The 17,551-nt window shown below is 38.3% G+C and overlaps 2 protein-coding genes across 2 annotated transcripts; one reads left to right on the plus strand and one right to left on the minus strand.

Moving 5' to 3' along the window:
* Positions 1 to 4,888: 4,888 nt before the first annotated feature.
* Positions 4,889 to 9,379, plus strand: LOC112174033 (potassium channel AKT1). The gene is made up of 12 exons (XM_024311727.2): positions 4,889 to 5,303; positions 5,433 to 5,798; positions 5,904 to 5,961; positions 6,246 to 6,563; positions 6,724 to 6,969; positions 7,073 to 7,171; positions 7,299 to 7,331; positions 7,426 to 7,611; positions 7,744 to 7,938; positions 8,053 to 8,128; positions 8,229 to 8,804; positions 8,962 to 9,379. Exons 1-12 carry the CDS (start codon positions 5,125 to 5,127, stop codon positions 9,246 to 9,248), a joined length of 2,619 nt encoding a protein of 872 aa, XP_024167495.1. The 5' UTR covers positions 4,889 to 5,124; the 3' UTR covers positions 9,249 to 9,379.
* A 3,635-nt stretch (positions 9,380 to 13,014) lies between these two features.
* On the minus strand, positions 13,015 to 17,171 carry LOC112174035 (probable boron transporter 6). Its single transcript, XM_024311729.2, has 12 exons — positions 16,917 to 17,171; positions 16,552 to 16,657; positions 16,394 to 16,476; positions 16,036 to 16,228; positions 15,807 to 15,945; positions 15,562 to 15,727; positions 15,313 to 15,479; positions 15,024 to 15,197; positions 14,414 to 14,940; positions 13,874 to 14,129; positions 13,628 to 13,768; positions 13,015 to 13,530 (listed from the first exon to the last, which is right to left on the minus strand). The coding sequence occupies exons 2-12, from the start codon at positions 16,653 to 16,655 to the stop codon at positions 13,501 to 13,503; spliced, it is 1,980 nt and encodes a 659-aa protein (XP_024167497.1). The 5' UTR covers positions 16,656 to 16,657; positions 16,917 to 17,171; the 3' UTR covers positions 13,015 to 13,500.
* Positions 17,172 to 17,551: the final 380 nt, after the last annotated feature.

Below are 17,551 nucleotides of genomic sequence, written 5' to 3' on the forward strand. Positions count from 1 at the left end.
TTGATTTAGATAAGAAGGAACCCTGAATTATTCAATGCGTGGGACATTATGCTCGTCCACCTCACCATTGATCCAAGGAACAAACCTACTTATTGCATCTTCTACTTCTGATTTGTAGGTTCAACAGCACTCTTTATCAGGTACTTTACAACTTCGAGATGATATGCGCTAGAACCATGTACTGCATCATATGCTACTAGTTGCACTACCTGGAGACATTGATGGGAGCATTTGGCAGCTTTATATTTAATTTCTCTTATCCAAGGAAATGCTGGATTCAACTGCACGGAGGATACAAGTTAGTGTACACGCAACATGAATGAAAATATACCAGTGAGTATATGCTGCATTATAAAAACATACCACAAGTAGAAGACCCTCCAAGTTAGGAGTGGCTTTAAGGAAGGAAGTTAATTGAAGAAGAATACAATCATCTTCTGTGTACATAATTCCAAATGTTTGAGACTTGCTTGTGTATTTCTGAAAACCAAACAAGGAGTAAGGCACTAATATAATCCCATAAAAATAAAGGAAACGAAAACATAACAATTGGATGGACTAACCCCGAGGTGATTCAGTTTTAGAATCTTTAACTGAGAAAGACGGCATGAGAGTTGAGTGAAGGCAACCCCTTACAGGAAGGCATACTAACTGATACCTCAACAAGCAGCAGTACATTTCTAAGAAGCAAATTTCTACAATCTCCATCATATATAAATGAAACGAGGTTTGTGTCACAAATCTCAATGCTTTTGATGTTTCTACAGTATTCTATGAGTAGATACTTCAATGCAACTGATGAACCAACAACTCTTAGATTACTCAAAGATGGAGAATCACGCACTAATAGTCGTTCAAGAATTGGACAATTAGATAAGTAGTACTCAAGAACTTCTCCAGCGACATCAACACAATGGAAATTAAGAACTTTGAGGGACTTCAAACCAATGCATGCAGAAGGGCCTTGAATTGGAATATGACCATCACACAAGTGCTTGGTAAGATCATGGGGGAAAGTATACATTGGAGGAATACATCCAAAGACTAAAAAGTCCAACTCCAGTGTTTGAACACCCTTTTCCATTGCAAATTGGATCCATTTATCAATGGAACCTGCGAATTCTTGATTGATGAGAACGAACCCTGAACAGTTCAATGCACGGGACATTATGCTGTTTCACCACACTATTAATCCAAGGGACGAACCTACTGATTTTGCCTTCTACTTTCGATTTGAGGTTGTAGGACTTGGAAGATGTAGAGCTGTGTACGAAACTCCACATCGTTGGGGCACTATCAAAGTTAAGAGTAACAGTAGACGCCCACATATGGCGCCATCGCCTAGAAAGAACACTAGTAGCTTGTGCTTCCTTCAGGGCCAATAGAGAGAGTATACTTGCTAAAATTTCATCAGGCAACACACTAATTCTGTTCACCAAGTTATTTCCAATATCATTGTTTTTCTTTCTCTTCCTCATGTGTTAAACACCCTATTGAGATAATTAACGCAACAAAAAAACAAAGGTCAGCAACTCTAGCTTTTAATGCTGCAACTTACAAGTTATTAGTAATTCAGTAGTACCTATAAATCTCCTACCTTTCACTATTTCTTCAATAATTAATTCATTTACTTCCATAAAGCTTAACTATTTTAACGATTAACAGCAGAGAAGCAAACATAAGGAATCAAACAAAAATTCACTTTGATATTTAATTACTAGATATCTGGGCAAAGAAAAAAAAAGATGCAGCTTTTAAGTAGTAGATAGTAGAAAGATATCTGGGCAAAAGAAAGATACAATTTTTAACAATTTTACCTCTTCCTGCACAAATCCAGAAGTTGATCGACGTACCCTTTTCTTCACTGAATCTGAGAAAGCAATCAGATGAAGGTGTCGCGGCTCCGACGACACACCGTGGCGGTGGCAGTGGCGATAAGGGTTAAGGTTTTCAGATAAGAAAAAGGTGAAAGAGACAGCTATCTGGGTCAAGGTAGTGTTAGAAAAGATGAGGACATAATAGGAAAACAGAGTAAATTTTATTTAATCAATCCCTGTTCACTCCGTGTTTCCACAGAAGCAGCTTTCCAAAGCTGGTACTTGGTTGCTTCTCAATTTCAGATTCTAGGAGAAGCAAGTTGGACCAAAAGTCACTTCTAGACAATTTACCAAACAACATAGCATAAGCCCAAAAGCAGAAGCAGGTCCAAAAGCACCTCCAAAATCTATCCCAAACTGGGCCTAAAACTCTCTCTTCCTCCGATCCAAATCTCAGACTACCCCCACAGTAATGGCAACTAGCCCACTCGACTCAACCCTCATGCCTCAACCATCTCCGGTTCCAAAGCTTGGCACATCCTCTCCATCCACTTTGTGTTCCGGTGCCGGTGGTGATCGGGGCTTGCATTTCAAAGATCAAAGGGGTGGCCCCAGAGAGATTGGGAGACTTTGAGGCCACGTAGGAAGCTGAGCTCTTGGTGGAGCATGCCGACGTTGGTTTCTTCAACTTCGACCTATTCTCTTCCTCGGCCTTTTACCACTCGTCTTCAGACGCCTCTTTTCTTTGCCCATCCGTTTTCATTTCTTCGTTTGTAGAGGAAAAAGATTCATTCTATTTCTAAAGAGTTCCACTTTGATTCAAAGAAATTGGATTTATATGTTGTTCAACAGATTGATTCTTCTAATTTAATTAATGGTGTGAGGATAATTTGGGGTTGGATTTCGATGTAGTGGTTGAATTCATTTTGGATGGGGTTATATCGCCATATTTCTGTTATGGGAAAATGGTACTAGTTTCACCGTCTATGTTTTCTTGGTTTTATTCCAATCCATCGATGCCCACCAAATCTGGAAGGACACTCCCATGTATCTCTGGGAAACATGAAACTCTAATGCTTGTATAAAGATGCCAAAATGTGGGTGTTGGCTCTTTACTGGAGACAAGCTAAAAATGAGAGTGCAAATTTCAGCTCCCAAATTTTATATACACATAATTTTTTCCATTTCAAATAACGAATTTTCCCTCCCTCTTAATCGATTCCAAGACGAGCCCTACATTTCCTTTACTAGATCAAAGCCTCAATCTCAAGCATTAGCTTGATGCAGACAAGACAAGATATGCATCCGATCGAGTACGTACGTGTCTGATTGGCCTTCAAAAATGGTCAAATATATTCGATGCAATCCTGCCTCACATAAGATGGAAGGTAACTAATTAAAGATAACCGAGCTCTGCACATGCAGAACATAGCCTATGTACAAAAACAGAGTGATCTTTAAGAAAAAAAGAACCGATCGAAACTCACCATCAGTACAAACAGTACTGATATCCCAATCTTGCTTTGGTAAAGATTCTGATTCTCAATTTTTCTTGCGTAGCTTCCTCTCATTATGTTCCTACTTCAGTTAACATAATATCCCGAATCATAGAAAAGTGATCATTCTTATACTTTACAGTGTCCCATTCAAATCTCTTTTCAAAAGATAGTACCTAGCTTGTTCCTTTATTTTCACATCTTGTCCTTGGTAGTACCTCCTTTACTACTGCTTTCCTTAAGATGCTTTTTTTTTCCCCCAGAAAATCTTTCCTTAAGATGCTCGAAATTATGTGTTGTGCGGTAATGAGAAAATAGGGTCATTATTGAAGGATGCGTCTATTTTCACCGTACTAAATACTTTGTTCACCTTATAACCAAATTTTTTCTTTAAAATCTCAAAATTGTCCTTAACAACAATTATTAACAGAAAACAATGAAAATGAGAAATCAATTTTGTTTTAATTAAAACTTTACCCATCAGACATCCTAATTACGAGTTATCAGAACAGCTTTCTATACCCAAAAAAAAAAAAATTATCATCGCTAGCTGATCAAACAAATAATTAGACAAAATTTTCAAACTATAGCAACAAGTGAAAAGAATTGTTAGTTAATATTATTTTATTCTACTTCATGTGACTCAAGTTTGATTCTATGTCATAATAGTTGATGAAGGGAGAAAATAGACAAGAGAAAAAAAAAAGAGTAAAAAGAAACGAAGGCATGGGGTTGATGGTGTGCTAATTTTCTTTTTCTTTTTTCTTTTCTGATTTCACATTTTCAATTGTAATATCTTTTTTTTAATTTTTAAAATTATTTGAGGGTGAAATTGGAAATTTCATAATAAAAATTTAATTATAGGGTGAACAAAGTATTTAGTAGGATGGAAATAGCCTCACCCTTATTGAATCCATTATTTTAAAACTTTTATTTATAAAAGAAAATAAGATATTTGATGAAATGTGTCAAAATGTTATTATCGATTCATATTAAATTTACGTGTTATGTGTTTCATATTAGTTACTCGTCTCACTCATTTAATTTATTAAGAAGAGTTGTGGTTATGGGAATGACAAATGCATGGCTTCATCTGCATGCTCATTCATAGTTTCATACCTATCTTCACTGTTGTCACACAGTTTAAGGTGAGATTTTTGCACATGTATCACGATTTGCTTGCATCACAGGCCCTAACGGAAAGCAGAGTCACAGACCAGTTAGAACTCTCAAAAGAGAGATCAGATCAATTCAAGTTTCCCATCTCCACATGGGTGATTTTTAACCGTAGATGCGCATGGAATCCACAACGAAATTTATCCTTAGCATTCTCATTATTCTCATTGTAGTTCACAAATTAATAAAAGATTATTGACCTTTAGATCGATTTAAAGAAGCACTCGTTTTTGGTTGTTTAGTTTGACTAGGCCATATAGTAGATGATCATGTATATATCATTGACTTGGATCACAGAAACACGCAACGTGTGGAATATTGTTGATTCAATCACCTCCAAAGTAGGAATCTCATTTCCACGAAGGTAGGTTGATAAATGTGATGAGACCCAAGCAGTTAAACTTGTCCCGCACTCCTTCATTCTTACCATGAGTGTCAGAGTGGCGAGTCCATAACCTAGCTAATAACATGAGAGAAAAGCAGAAATATATTACTATTACCATGCACCATCCAATCTTACCAAACAGAGAGAAACAGAGCCAAAAACCTACAGGAGAAAATAATCACAATCATGAAGAAGATGACCGTCGGTGCTAGCGTCACAGTCACAGGCCAGAAATTAGGTGGAGAACAAAATGTTGGGAGGTTCAACGGCAATGTGTGGCCAAGAGCTGGAGCAAATGTCCAGTGTCGATCAGGGCAGTCAGTATAGCCTCTCCGATGGCATTTTGCCTTCTCTTGGTGCTGCCTCTCGTAACCACCGCAGACCGAAACTACGTCGTTTCATCATCTCCCCCTTCAATCCCCATTACAAGTCTGTCTCTCTCTCTCTCTCTCTCTCTCTCTCTGTTTTCGAATCCCGGCTTCTGAGAGTTTTGTACATCAATCTGTTTTCTGAAATGGGTTGATGAATTTTCTTTGTTTTTGGGTTTTGAACTTGCAGGTTTTGGCAGTCGTTTCTCATATTGTTGGTGTTCTACACGGCATGGGTGTGTCCCTTTGAATTTGGGTTCCTGGACAGTCCAAAAGGGCCTCTGGCTATTACTGATAATGTTGTCAATGCCTTTTTTGGCATTGATATTATCTTGACGTTCTTTGTGGCTTTCCTTGATAAAACTTCTTATTTGCTCATTGATGCCCCAGAGCTAATTGCTCTGAGATATGCCAAGACCTGGTTGGCCTTTGACATCATCTCCATTATCCCTTCAGAATTTGCTCAAGCGGTTTTGCCTCATCCTCTTGCGAATTATGGATACTTCAATATTCTTCGGCTATGGCGTCTCCGAAGAGTCAGTGGAATGTTTGCCAGGTGCAAATTATATAGGGTGGTGTTAGTCTTCATTTACAAGAAATTGATCATTAGATTATCACATTTTTTATTTGTTTCACTTTCTTCATTATTCTGTTTTTGTAGATTGGAAAAAGATCGGAATTATAGCTACTTCTGGGTTCGATGCTGCAAGCTTATCTTTGTGAGTACTAAAAATGAACTGTAAAACTGTTTGTAGCCTAATATGTTTTGTTGCAATATTGTCGACAAGTTATGTTGTGGGACTAGACTATGCGTTGTTATGTTGCAAGATTCTCAATTTTTGGAAAAAGAAGGATTATGACTAGGTGATGCCGAATTGATAACATAACCACGTTGAATATATATATTTGGAAAAGAAGGATTCTTATAAAAAAAGAAAGAAAAGGATTTTGACTAATAGCAATGGTGTATATGATGATCATCATGCTCTGCCTATGATTGTAGGTTACTCTGTTTACAGTTCATTGTGGGGGCTGCATCTTCTACTTCCTTGCTGCGAATTATCGTGATCCTAAAAGGACATGGCTTGGGCTTATCACAGATAACTTTAACGATATAAGTTTGTGGAACCGGTATGTGACATCAATGTACTGGTCCATAATCACGCTCACGACCACCGGCTATGGTGATTTGCATCCTGTAAATTCTCAAGAAATGATTTTCGATATCTTCTATATGCTCTTTAATGTTGGGCTGCAAGCTTACCTGATTGGAAACATGACCAACTTAATCGTCCATGGGACTGCTCGAACTAGACAATTTGTGAGTAAATAGTCTCTTACTACCTCTATGTTTACTCTGAAACTATATTTTACACTTTTGAAGATTATTTTCATGTTCTGCAAGTAGCATACATCTTTGTTTTTCAACCTAAATCCTATATATTTTTTTTCCTCACCTTGGACTCGTGTGCCTGGAACAGAGAGATACCATTCACGCTGCCTCGAGTTTTGCTTTAAGGAACCAAATACCTGATCGTCTGCATGAACAGATGCTTGCGCATTTGTGTTTGAAGTACAGAACTAATTCAGAAGGGCTGCAGCAGCAAGAGACTCTTGATGCACTCCCTCACGCCATCAGATCAAGTATCTCACACTATCTCTTCAATTCACTTGTTGACAGTGTTTACCTTTTTCAGGGGGTATCGAGAGACATGCTTTTCCAACTGGTAATCGTGCGCACACTACTTTATATTTCCTGCAAATTTGTGTACATGTAAATGATACACTTCATTTTAATTACTTCTGTGTCTTTGTTTGTTCGAATCCAAGGTCGCGGAGATGAAGGCCGAGTATTTTCCTCCGAAAGAAGATGTCATCTTGCAGAATGAAGCGCCCACTGACATGTATATAGTGGTTACTGGTTCTCTGGTAAGGATGAGAAACACAGCATATGCATAAAAATTCCATTGCATTTGAATCAAGGCCATGTATCTTCATCTTTCATTTGCTCTTTTAGTCTGACAAATAGCTTCTGATTCTTCAAACTTTCTGACAGGAACTTATATTCCAAAAGAATGGAGTAGAACTGGCAAGTTTAATCTTTAATGCCTTTTCATCACGTACTTGTCCTTCTTCGTTCTGTAGAGCACAATGTTAGTAATCTGAAATTGCAAAGATTGCAGGTATTTAGTGAAGCAAAGACTGGAGATGTTTTTGGTGCCATAGGTGTGCTGTGTTACAGGCCACAACTGTTCACAGTTCGGACGAAGGGACTCTGTCAGCTGCTGCGTTTGAATAGGACAGCTTTCTTGAATATTGTTCAGGCAAATGTTGGAGATGGGACAATTATCATGAGCAATTTTCTTCAAGTATGTCATTTATTTGGTTTTTTAGTTTTAATATGAGGAAGAAAATCTTTGGGAAGAAGAATATACAATCTGTCCTTTCATGCATGTTAATGATGTTATATATGGTGATGCATATATATGTCGTTGATGCAGCATTTGAGAGAAATGAAGGATCCTATAATGGAAGGAATTCTAACAGATGTAGAACATATGCTGGCTAGGGGAAAGATGGATATGCCTCTTAGTTTAGGGTTTGCTGCAAAGAGGAGTGATGATTTGTTGCTACATCAATTGCTAAGAAGGGGTGCAGATCCGAATGAGACAGATCATACAGGCCGGACAGCTATGGTGCGCAAATTCTGTCTTCATTTGAGAACACACAGTCACTCTTTTCCTCAAATAGCCTTTCAATTTGAGACTTTCACTTACTTTGTGTATGTGTTTCCTTTCCTTCTTTAACAGCACATTGCAGCATCAAATGGAAGTCAGCATTGTGCGACTTTACTTCTAGAGTATGGAGGTGATCCTAACATCAAAGGTATGGTGTGGCGCGTAAGCAGGAAACAAACCTCTTAAAAGTGATGTTTCCTTACATTGCTTGTATTACAAGTAATGACATATTAATACTTTGGATGCAGATTGTGAAGAAAATGTTCCTCTATGGGAAGCAATAATGGGCAAACATGAATCTTTGATTAAACTTCTCTTAGAAAATGGAGCTGAGATTAGTTCTGGCAATGTGGGCCATTATGCTTGTGCTGCTGTTGAGCAAAACAACTTAGAGCTGCTCAAAGACATTGTCCGATATGGTGGTGATGTTACATTGCCCAAGACCGATGGGACTACAGCACTCCATACAGCAGTGAGTGAAGGAAATGCTGAGATAGTTAAGTTCCTCTTAGAACAAGGAGCTGATGCTGACAATAGGGATAGCTATGGATGGAGTCCGAGGGCTTTGGCAGAGCATCAGGGACATGAAGAAATAATGGAGCTATTTCAGCACAAATCTGGAGTTAAGAAACCAACTACTGTTCCTCTGCCAAACGATCCTCAGCTACCACGCCTTGTGAAGTTCCAGAGTGAGCCCATTATACCACCCTATGTCCGGGATGGCAGGCCAAACTCAGAAACACGGTGGTTGGATGATACTCGGATAAGAAGGTTCAACAACTTTCCCAATTCGCTTTTTGGGATCATGTCAGCTGCCAATACCGGTGATTATATTACTCACTTCCTGTCGATTCCTTAGAAATGTTGTGTTTTCCATTATTTTTTCCTGACTTAGTATTCGACATGGAGTCACAATATCATGAGTTGTCTTACCAGCAAGTAACAATGCACGAATGCATTGTTCAATTTCTAATGACGCAGGTGAGAGAGACAAAGACCTCATCAAACCGGCAGCCAATTTTGTCCGTGGTATCCGTAGTAAGAGCAAATATCCAGCCAGAGTTACTCTTAGTTGCCCAGAAAAAAGTGGAACTGCTGCAAAGCTTGTGGTTGTGCCAGAGTCCCTTCAACAATTACTTGACATCGGTGCCAAAAAATTTCAGTTTTGTCCCACTAAAGTTTTAACCACAGAAGGAGCTGAAGTTGAAGATATAGAGCTTGTTAGGGATGGTGATCATCTTGTTCTTGTTGGTGATGGTGAGATTTGATGATGGAAAAGCCTAAACCTAAAGTAATATATTCAATCATAAATGTTTTTCTCCATGTGATCTCAGGTACTCATATATTTATTATAATCTGCTGTTGAACAGAACAATACTAAGGAAAAAGGAATTGTAAATATACAATCTTCTATCCTAAATACTAAACACTGGAGACTCTTACAAAGTATGCGCAGAAGCTTCAAATTGAACAAAGTTCACTTATCTCAAAAGCATTGGAACACTAAATGAATGCTGGGATCTAATCTGATTGTAATATAGCTACAAACTTTGTAAGAACATTGAACCAGTTAAAGTGAAATTCTAATAAACCACTTGGTTTTAATCAAAAAAGGAGTTGCACACTTTTGGTCAATTTTGCACATAAGTACAGTGTTCCTAAATCCCCTTACACTTTTTTTAAGGAATAAAGGATTAGGCGATATTAGCTTTACGGACGTAGACAATGTAGGGAACATATCCCACCCTCAAACCCTCTTAAAACCAAGGATGAACAGTCTGTCCTAGTTTGAGAACGCACCGCCCATCCCTCTATTTGATTTACTAAAAACTTAAAAAAATTACAAAATTCTAAAGAGGTACAAAAATGCCAAAGAAACCCTCTTACACTGCCATTTAACCTTGTATCCCTCTCTTCACTACTCCATCCTTGTTCTAATTTTGCTTGAAAAAGTCAAAAACAATGTCCTTCCACATGTGCTTTTCTTTATAACTTTCTTTCAAACTAGGCCTCCCTATCCTTCTCTTTTGATATAATTGAGTGGCACAACATAGAGAAAGAAGCATTATGAAAGACCGAGTTTTATCCATATACATTATTTTTTGCGTTGAAACGGAGATCGAAAGATCCGACCACCTATTTATTAGAAAAAATAAAAGGATACATGTTGGATCATAATTCATATACATATTTACGCCCTAAAACATGGAAATTACTTGTTCCAAAGTCCAATTTAATGTTGACTAATCCAATTTCATTATTCTCCTGATCTTGTATTTTTGCTTAACCTTTGTGTTTGTTTATATATATTTATTATGTTTTCCTTATCATGCTAGGAAATGATGGAGAAGTATGAAAATGAATTAAAAAGTCAACCTTAGCACATTTTCTTACTCCGGCTAGGAGAAAGCGAGTTAGACACTTAGACTTAGACAAGGAAGGAGGGTCGGCAGCCTAATCAAACGAACTCCAAATGAGTTGAAACTTTCCAGATATATTATAGACATCCTAAGAATAATTTCTTATGAAGAGTTCAAGAGTTATTTCAGAGTGAAAGGCCTTCAAAAGATTGGTCCAAGTTTCTGACTAAAAGACTAAAACGGCAACACCGGACCTGTAAGGATTCCGGTAGCATTTCCCGCCAAAATACGGTGAAATAAGATCTGAAATTTTACCATCATGATCTATACTTATCAAGGAACGTCGAAGGCCAATTCCTACATTTCGGTGAAGATTCAATTGAACGAAGTTTCAGAAGCAGAAAATGAATCCTAGTTGATCGAATAAGGGTAACTTGGCAGAGAATCCATTTTGGACGGATTTATTGTGCATTTTTGGAAGGGTTATGTTGCTACAATTCTCAAGGAGAGTTCTAGAAGAATCCTACAAGATTATGACAAGATTAATCCATCATATTATCATTTGGATAATAAACATGGTGCATAGGGTTCTCTCCATCTTTGTCATTGACTTTGGTGACCCAAAACCACCCTAACACTCTTCAAATTCATCATTCCCATGCACAATAAAGAGAGCTAGCTGCTCCTCTTTTCTCCTAACTTCCTAAGTCATCTTTTTCTACTCTACACTCTAATAGCTCATCATTACTTCCCTCTTTTTACTCTATCTCTTCCATACCTCTTTCCCTTATTTTTAGGATCTATTACCACTGTCATACTCTACCTCCATGCTTCTTTGTTGCTTGAGCTGCTCCCTTTTGCTTCCATTCATCATTTTACTTCTCTCTCTCTTCTCTATATAAGCATCCCTTCATCAAACTCTGAAGGCATCACCCATACCACTCCATTACATGTTTTTCTCTCTATATTCTCTACACAATTCACTATCATCTCCTCCACAAAACCTCCATCACCACCACCATATATTCATAACCTCCACTATCACCACCACCAAATTCATCATCTTTTCCATCTAACCATTCTATTTCATATACATAAAGCTTCACAATTCTACTATTTCACCACTTGATTATTTCTACATCTCATATTCCATCACCAATCTTTGAAGAAGAATGAGAGGAGTCTAGCATCACTTGAGGAATCATCATCACCATGACAAAACTTCCATGAGTTCATCTACACTATCCTCATTTTGATCATCACTAGTCACTTCTCTATCCCTATTTTTTAGTTTGATGTTCATAAACATGTTGAAGCTTATGTATTTGATTATGAGTGAGTAGTTAGTTTGTTGGGGCTAGAGTTGAAAGCCCTAGCCAATTTTGTATGACTTTGATGTAAATATTATGTTTGATGCACTTTTCTTAGCACCTTAACATGTTTGTTCAAGAGTTAAATGTTTATGCTTAAACTTAATCAATTTGGGTATGAATATTTGCCATGACATGAGAAATAATTAAGGCTTGATTAACCTTGGTTGTTTGAAGCATGATAGCATATCATATGTGCATGTTAGGATTGTGAACTACAATCACTTAGAGATAAGCTTGGTTGGTTTGCATAATTTCTTCATCTCCAAACTTTATGCACTTAGGTAAATGCATTAGATACCTAACCGGATTGAAATGCATGACTTAAGTAGTTAAGTACTACACCTGAGAGGGGTTGCTTGATATCATCAAAGGAGCATGTCCTTTGTCATACCCGAGAGGGATGCAAGGAAAGAAATTAGCTAATTAAAATGGCATCATTCATTATAGAAGCATCATTGTTTGCGAGAAAGGCTAGAGGTGAAAACCTTAAGTCCTAAGTCTCATCCATTTTATTACATCTAATTTAGCTTAGGCTAGTTTACATTTCAAGTATTCATTTAGCTATTTCCGAATCAAATCATGCATCTCCAAAACTAAAATCAAAACACTATCCCATCTTACATATAATCACCATGAACTTTGGTTCACTTGTGAGCCCTTATTTGTAATTTGTATATTTGCATATTCATCTAGCATCCTTTAGGTTTTCCTTAGCTAGAGTGGGTTTTCCAATCCCTTGGGTACAATATCCCCTACTCATAATCCCTACACTATAACTTGGCTCTTATACTTGAGGGTGACTATTTAGCTAACAATTCACCAAGTTTGGGGTGATAGAAGTCGAACCCCACAAAAGCAAAGCAAGCAAACAATAAATAATCAACAAAATAACAAAAGCGAAATTTGGCTTGGAAGACTTATTAAGGATGTTTATCATCCAATTCACAAGCCTACTGCTCTTTTTGGTGATAATCAAAGTGCCATCAAGCTTGCTTATAATCCGGTCTGTCATGCTACAACTAAACACATTGAGATTGAGCATCATTTTATTCGAGAGAAGGTTATAGATGGAACAATTAACAAGAAGGAGGTGACAAGTGAGAATGTTGCAGACATGCATCTTTACGAATACTCTCTCCAAAGGTCCGTTTGAATTTCTTCGTGCAAAGCTCGGCCTGATTCACACAGTTCTTTCCCAACAAGTTGGCTCGCTCGGCTCATGTCTATCATTATCGATGATTTAGTTGTATCCATTGGAAACACTAAAAGGCAAATTGAACAAAAAAGAAACAAGGATATACTAAATGAATGCTGGGATCTAATCTAATTGTGATTTAGCCACTAACTTTTGTAAGTACATTGAACCAACTAAAGTGAAATTCTAATAAACCACTTGGTTCTTATCAAAAAAGGATTTACACCCTTTGTTCAATTTTGCATATAAGTACAGTATTCCTGAATCCCCTTACACTTCCATTTAACCTTGTATCCCTCTGTTCACTACCCCATCCTTGTTCTAATTTTGCTTGAAAAATCAATGTCGACCTTCCACTTGTGCTTTTCTTTATAACTTTGTCTTTCAAACTAGACCTTCCTATCCTTCCCTTTTCTGTATTTTGTTAATATCTTCTGCTATAATTGAGTGGCACAACAGACAGACAGACGCATTTGTCAGCAATCCTCGGATGAGGAGCATACTGATCATCATCGTCTCATCACAAGGCACAAAACAGAAGCTCAATCAATCAATCTATTTTCTTAATTTCTAATCAGAATCCACTGTCTTGTCATATTCGGGGAGCATCGTCGGGATGCACCTGCACAAATATTTAAAGGCAATGTGGCATGACATCAGTTGTTGATTGTAGTAGTAAATCACAAGAAAGGATAAACAAATTGTCTTGTTTAACTTGCCTGAGAAAACCTGTCTTCAGTACTACTGAAGCTGGTCCTAAGCTTCAACTCGCCTCTGCTGGTTGTCATCTCATCCAATATCTCAGCATCAAAGAACGATTCTGTACCCTCCTCGTCACCGCCAGCTTCATGTGGTTTTTCCTGCTCACACAGAACACCAGATTTTTTTTTTTTATTTCATCATCATAAACATTGCAATATATTTTATTTGTGGATAATAATTAGATGCAAGCTAAAAGGACTTACTTGTGGAGCACCAGGACATTCTTCCCACTCACAAGAATCAAGTTCTTGAAGATGGGCAGGGTGAAAGAACCTGGGTAGCACATGTTGCCTTATGCTGATAAGAAGGAAGAATGGCAATGGGAACAATATTCCGGCTATAGGTATCCATGTCACCCCGAAACACATCAAAAAGTAAACCACTTGGAAGAGCGTAAACCCAACAATGTACTTGTATGGTACTAACTCCACGAATGAAGCATGAGAACCTTCCAAGACCCTGTCCAAGACAATGAGACAATGAGAACATGAAACTCAAGCCTATGATCTAAATTCTAAAGCACCATCACATGGTGTATTTGAATGAAAACTATCTGCAACACATTAAAAGATTCTCATGGGGTCTCTAATATTATCGCTGTTTGTGAATCTGGATTGAAGTCCAATGTTGATGAAAAACAAACTAAAACTGTTCCAAATTAAGAGGTGTTGGTGTGCCTCCATATGAAAGTTGGCTAAAATTCTTTAACGAAAACTTCTAAACCACTTAAAACAATGACTCACTTGTAACGGCGACTAGGGCTGATGAAGAGCAGCAAAATCCTCTCAAAGAACTGACTACCTGGGAGACTATCAATTGCCATATAGGCAAAGTATCCCCACAAAACTGAGGTAGGTATCATTTTGATTGCGGCTATTCCCAATATTGAGACTCCCACAAGAAGCGACTGCAAGAGGTTGCTCACTCTTTGCTCATTGACCCGAACAGGCAAATGAGCATCAATGTGTTTGTCAGGATCAAATTTTCCCTTCAAATCTCCCCCATTATCAGCTTTCATCACAGCCTCCTTCAAGTTTGCCAACTCCTTGGGATTTGGAGGAGAGCCGCCTTCCATTTCTATAAACACAGCCTCCATCCTTCCATAAATCTCAGAGTTGCTTGCATTTTCTTTCATGCAATCCTTGGCACTCTTCACCATCTTCTTTCGGATCACCTGCCTCCTTAGTGTAGCAAGACTCTTAGTGTGCATGGGGGACTGTGGAAGGACCCCATTTGATGGCGGAAGTCCAAGCAACCCACAAATCAATGTCTGTAACAATCAAAATAAATCAGCAGTATCAGAACAGATATTACAAAAGAACAGGAAAAATAGATTAAGCTCCCAAAACACACCATTATTCCCAGCAGTAACAAGTCATAATGGTATGCAGATGGTTTTTGAAGATTAAACTCCTTCTGTTGTGCCAGCTGTGAAGCTACACTGTGGTCGAAAAAGTATAGACCTGCTATCATAATGGCTGGTATAAAGGCAGCAAAGATGTAAACGATTGGGACCTTCCCCATGTCCTGCAATTAAAATGTCAAGCCTCTGATTAGTGTCTTAGGCAATATGGCCTTTATAGGGACCAAATATGAACCATCGTAATTCCTCAAGAAGTCACTTAATGAAGAAAACTGATACCATTATGACTGTCCAGTGGTACAGTGATTCTTTGTCCCATGGAAATGGACAGACGAGCCGCCTAGGAACTGCATGTGGAACTTCACTGGGTAAAGCATAAGACATTGCTGTCCATGTTAAGACCATAAGGGGAACCCCATAGTCGGCGGTAAAGCTTCTCAGCCAGCCTGTGTTAGTCACCCAACAACAGCTATTTAGAATAACGAAAGCCAGTTTTGGTAGAAAAATTTCATAATATCAATTTATTACCTGTGCCATACCACCATGATCTTGCTTTTCTGCTCTTAAGGGCAGTCAAAAGCAAACCAAAACAGAAAATAACTGCGAGCAACCCATTGGCGTAGAGCCATTCAAATAGGAACTCCTCCTTATCTGGACTCTCAGCTTGTGGAATACTAAATTCAGAGATTACTCCCTGCCAATAAGCATGTACGAGAGTTGGTCAATGCACTAGACTCGAAACTTGTTTTGTTTCTTGTTAAAAAGCTCAGTACCTTGATGGCCTCTTGGATGAAGAGCACTGAAATCAACATGCCGAAAAGCTCTCCTGCAATCCTCGTAAATCTGGATATGATGTTACATGCATTGAAAATTGCAAGAAGAATCAGCAACAGTGATGTCCAGACACAAACCCTGTAACATAAGTTTATTGGACAAACATTAACATCATTTTCTGAGCTACCTTGGCAACCTGAAAATTGAAAAAGACAACGATATTCGTACCAACCAGTCCAAGCTAGAAATAGCTTGGTCCCCAACTCCGGCCTTTTTTTGCTGAAAGTGTACATATAATTGTACATAATAACGGTTGGTTCAGCAACTCCTAAAACCAGCAAAGGCTGTCCGCCGAATAATGATTGGATGGTACCACATATTGCTGTAGAAGCTAATGTCTCCACTGTGCTCAATCTTCCATCTACCATCATACAAACATAAATTTCAGGCTCCTCCATTAAAAGTCTCAACTAAAAACACAAAACTAGCTAGTAACTAAAACATAATGTTAGGTAGGCAGAGAGTAGATTTTTGTTAAAGGTTTCTACTTTTTTAGCATGATGTCCATAAGGAGCACATGCTGTACCTGTATCTCTACTCAATTGCTCCCCAAAGGCGATCACCGGAAGCGCAGAAGCAAAGAAAATATAGAAGGTTGGAGCTAATATCCTGAAATGGATTCAAAACACCATGAATTAAAATCGAATCAATCGCACAAAAGTAAGATCATAAGACTTAATTTACCTAACGCCAGAACAAAGTCCACCAATCCAGTCCTGTCTATAGCATGCTGTTCTTCCTTTAAAATCATTGACTATACCCTTGAATGGACTTTTGATGCTGTCCATTCCTGTTTTGCAAAAAAAAAAAAAAAAAAACAGAGTGGATTAAAAATCACAATTGGTATCAACAAATTTAAAGCCAAGTCCATGTTAATCCCATTAGCATTAGGTGAAAAACAGGACTCAAAAACCCAATAAACAATATGAACAGTGCCATAGTGTGTGAGAGAGAGAGAGAGAGGCCTCATGACACAAATGTGAAACAAATTTTCACCAAAACACAAAACAGAACATGGGTTCGCATGTTTTTTTATTAGATCATGTTACCTTAATGCAGAGAGTTGGTTTGGTTGATAATGAAGAATGTGGGATGTGACCGGCGGCGGCGGATGAAGAAGGGAGAGAGAGAGAGTATATTTCCGGCCGGGGGAGGGTCGCCGGAGGTCTCAGACACTCTAAACCAGAGGGTGCAGGGACAAAGGCCTCCCTTCCCTGTCCCTCTCTCCTTAAATTTTCTTTTATTAGCAATGTGTATCCGACTCTCTGTATCTGGCTGGCTTCCTTCTCAAAATGTTTGGTTTTCGAGAAAGTTTCGGAGATAAATACAGACGAGGAGACATATGCAGAAGGATCCGAGTTCAACCGGGTTTCGCGGGACCCGGGGAGGAGACAAGCTGACGTGGAGGGAAGGGATTGGGGAGGAGAGACGAGATTGGAGAGCGCGTAACTGAGGGTTTGTAAAGTTTGTTTTGTGCATGTGTTTTGTTCTTTTCTGTGTTTTTTAGGTGGGAGGATGTCTGTCATCTTCATTGCTATTTAGATTAGGGCTCAACCATGAAACTGAAATACAATTCTGACAGAATATCCATGCATGATCTACTATTTTTCTTAATTTGATTGGGAAGTTATGATTTTTACTCTCCTGAAGATTGCATAGATTCTGAAATTTATCTTTTTTCTAT

The sequence above is a fragment of the Rosa chinensis genome, chromosome 6, assembly GCF_002994745.2.
Source record: "Rosa chinensis cultivar Old Blush chromosome 6, RchiOBHm-V2, whole genome shotgun sequence".
NCBI classification, from domain to species: Eukaryota; Viridiplantae; Streptophyta; class Magnoliopsida; order Rosales; family Rosaceae; genus Rosa; species Rosa chinensis.